Genomic DNA, 4,054 nt, shown 5'->3' on the forward strand with positions numbered 1-4,054 from the left:
GGGCCCTGGAATATCATTTTATAGAAAATCTAAAATTATTGTTAAAAGAAAACCAAATTATGAAATAGGCTGGTTTTATAGACTCTATCCCTTCCCCTTTACAAACGATGATTTTCCGTTATAACTATAAATAAAATGATGTTTTTTATTCATCTAATTCATTATAAAGTTTATTTAACAGTTTAAAAAATTCGAAATTGAAATGAATAGTCTAGGGAACATACTGTATTAATGTACTCTACTGCATATAATTTGTGAACATTTACATGATTTGTACGCTTCGAACTCCCTTTCAGGCTGAAAGGGACTAAAAAATTCATACCGAGAGATTCTTTGAATTCCCCTCTAATATATATTCTATTCTCTATGGCCATTTACCACTTTTTGTGCCAATTAAACTAAAATAAATCTTTTGATATTAATTTTACATTTTTTAAGGATAAAACAGAATATAAGATAAAAACAGTTTTATTGATCATGATTTAGGGATTTAGATATATTTGGCTTTAAGAATTACTTTAGCACCTTTTTTAATAAAAATTTTAGCTTTTAACTTTTACTTCTAAACTCGCGTGTATCTTTCATAGTTCTCATAATAACAAATTAAAATTTTGCTGTTTAAAGCTGGATCCGATCGGTTCATCCGTCTTGAAGTTTATTAGAATAGCGAAAGTATACAATTTAAATGATTGATACAATTAAGCATACAAAAACTTTGAAAGTACAAATATGATTTAAGTCCAATTTGATAGAGAAAAATATTAGATTTTTTTTAAACCTTTTTATTGCAGAAATCAGTTTGTTTAAAGGAAAAATTAAAGGGGGTATAGGCTAAAACCTGAGAATCTCAGGTGTTGAACGATACATATAACGCATCTATCTGATGTTCCTGTCTCGAGAAATTAATATATAACCGTGTCAAAATTATACGAAAATCTATATATACATTCTTTAAGTTCTTTAAGTTAAAGACCGAGGCTTGCAGATAACTTTGAATTGTTTTGGAAGTACTGTAATTCCAGTGATACAGTCCTCTGTTGGAAGCATTCCACTGATCTCTGGTTGAAGGTGAAACTGTTGAACAATACTAGCAAAGAACAGAAAAAGTTCTGCCTTTGCCAAGGTCTCACCCAGACATCGTCGTTTACCAATAGAGAATGGAATAAAATGCTCATCAAACTTCACTGCACCGGATTCATCAAGAAATCTTTCAGGTCTAAAAACCATTCCATCCCCCCAGTAATCTCCTTTAAGTATTTCAGTGAAGCAAGGACTGATCATAGTGTTGGCTGGAATTATCATTCCATTTACATGGACAGGCTTGTTTGACATGTGATGTACACCATTGGGCACAATATTGGCACATCTCTGAATCTCCATAAGAACAGCCTCGGTGTACGGTAGATTTGGTCGATCTGCAAGACTTGGCAACCTTGATCCCCCCACTACAGTATCAAGTTCAGTTTGAACCTTTCTCTGAATATCTGGCTCTCTAACCATGTAGAGGACTGCCCAGGTGAGGGTAGTTGATGTGGTTTCAGAGCCGGCAATAAAAAGATCTATTAGAGTGTTAACAAGGTGATTATACCCCACATCTTGATAAAAGCTTGATTCTTTGTCTGTTGTGTTCTCTATCTCAATGAGCATGGTATCAATAATATCCCTAGGAGAGTTAACATCCAGAGTTTTTTTGTGCTGTTCAATGCTATTACGAACCAGGTTTGCAATTGCTTGGTTAACTTCTATGTCAAGTTGACGTTGAAATATTTTGAATAGCCATGGATATACTATAGCAAAAACACCAGTTGGCTTTGCTAACTTTTGAAACAATTCTTTTAATTTCTCTAGCATTTCAATCAGTTTGGGATCACTGTACTCAAAACTCTCACCCACTCTGATTTTCCACAAGGCGTTTAGAATGGGGAAGTTAAATTTTCCTGCAATATCAATAGGTGTACAAGAGATCTGTTTCAAATATGCGATAAACTGCTTACTTTATCTTGAATCATCTCCTCCATGGTTGATTTGCCAAAACCAAAGTCGCGAAGAACTTTAAGTGCTGTTCGCCTTTGCTCTATCCAAGCTTTGCCCTGGCTCATGGTAACACCAGCAATGGGTCCTGGATTAGTTCCGCGGTCAATGGAAATTTTGTTAGCCATTCCACATTTTCTATAATCATTGTGTCCTCGGTTCTGCACATTTGGTTTAGCCCAAAAACATTCAAAAGCATCATTCCATTTGATGAGTATTTCCTGTATAGATCCCAAATGAGGGTTGCTGGATCTGAACCATGGGTGAATATCTTGTAGTGACCTATCAGTGGCAGAGATGCACCTGGAGAAGGCAAGAGACTAAACTCCTTCCTGGACCACTTGTAGTACAGGACGGTGAGAAGGAGGAGGAGTGATAGGAGAAGCCAATCAATTCCCCTGGTCAATTCCCCATTCCCCATAGAATTAGAAATTCCACAGATTTCCAAAAATTGGGGAAAAATTCTCCCAGTTGGCAACGCTGCAATGGAAATTGTGGCCTGTGGGTCTACAGAACTGGTTTCTTAGTTCAGAGAGTAGGGCAGACACAGGGTGTTGCCCAAGGAAGTTATGTGCGCTTGCCGCGTTGAATTACAAGAAAGAGAGAGATTAGTATATATTTTAGGGTTAGGCTATTTTTAGACAGTTTCTGGGCCGAGCGCTGCAGCTAGGCCAGAATATGGGGTTGAGCGCTGTGGGTAGAAATTAGGCTCTCTCTGTCTTTCTCTCTCTCTTGTAATTGAACGTGGCATGCGCAAGTGACTTCCTTGGGCTTCCACCCAGACAAAGCGGGAGGAGGGGGGGACCCCAGAAGTCCTCAGCGAGTAATCACCGCCACACAAATGTGTTTTGCGGCATGCGCGCTCCTTAATTGGTAATCTCCACCACCTCAATTGGTAATCACTGTCAAATTTTGTTTTCTGAGATTTTAATTTAATGCACTTTTAACACAATTTTCGACATCTATCGGGGTTTTATGGCATCTGTTTACTAAAAATTATCTCATCCCACGCAAAGTAATATCCATCTCCATTTAAAAGATATTTTCAAAAACCTTTACAGTGTTTAGATTTTTTTTATTTGCCTACTCGAGTTCATCATCTACAACAAAACATACTGAACTTTTGATCTACTAACTTTCCGACCTTCGCCAGCTGTTTATTTTTGTATTATTTGAGGGCTAGGTTAAGACAATTTCTGGGCCGAGCACCAATATAACATGCTTAGAAAGAACATAAAATTTTGAAAAATTAATCTCATCCCACCCCGTACTGAAAATGAAGTATTAAGTCCACTAATAATGGGTTAAAGTTTTCTCTCAAAATTGGCAACATTTCGTAATGTTACATCCTCTACACACAACATCCCCTTTACTGAACTTCTGACCTACTAACTTTCCAACCATAATTTTAACACAAAATTTGTTAGATTAAATGAAGTATAGTTTTGTAATAAAGTCCTATGCAGAATTTTAGGCCAGTAACATGAGCAAGGCCCGAAAAAACCTTGGTTTTAAGTAGCCAAGTTTTGGTGATGGTAATGCTTAAAAAGTCCTAAAATCTTTTTAAATTACAGAAAAGACGACATTGTATGGCTTCTGTGAACCCAATTGAGGCGTCTGGTTTTGCGTATAAATCCCAATGCAATGCCTACTCTTTATATTACAAAGCTCTTTGGGTTTACCCATACTTAAAAAAATAGTGTAGACGGACAAGTTTACTCTGTTTGTATCTGTAATTTTCTTGTTTTACTAATTGTACACCCTTATGCAGTCAAAACATAAACAAACAAATTGTAAACAACATACCAGACGAAACTCTTACGGATGACAGCTTTTTCAGTAGGTATCAATATACTAAATCAAAGAATCATTTAAAAGGCGATATCGAATTCGTCACTGAATTCTCATGTTTATTGGGACACCCTGTATCATCTTTATCCTTCTCATTATATTCTCAATAATCACCAAAAATCTCATTGAATTCTTATTATTCGACACTTATGTGATCTTCCACTTTTTCCTT

The 4,054-nt window shown here is 36.3% G+C and overlaps 1 protein-coding gene across 1 annotated transcript; it reads right to left on the reverse strand.

Annotated features, from left to right (window-relative positions):
* Positions 1-923: 923 nt before the first annotated feature.
* LOC111717477 (methyl farnesoate epoxidase-like) lies at positions 924-2,421 on the reverse strand. Its single transcript, XM_023492976.1, is given in 2 exon segments — positions 924-1,991; positions 1,994-2,421. Coding segments are annotated over 2 exon segments (1,197 nt in total). The 5' UTR covers positions 2,160-2,421; the 3' UTR covers positions 924-960.
* Between the last annotated feature and the right edge of the window lie 1,633 nt (positions 2,422-4,054).

Source organism: Eurytemora carolleeae, unplaced genomic scaffold (assembly GCF_000591075.1).
Source record: "Eurytemora carolleeae unplaced genomic scaffold, Eaff_2.0 scaffold2580, whole genome shotgun sequence".
NCBI lineage: Eukaryota > Metazoa > Arthropoda > Copepoda > Calanoida > Temoridae > Eurytemora > Eurytemora carolleeae.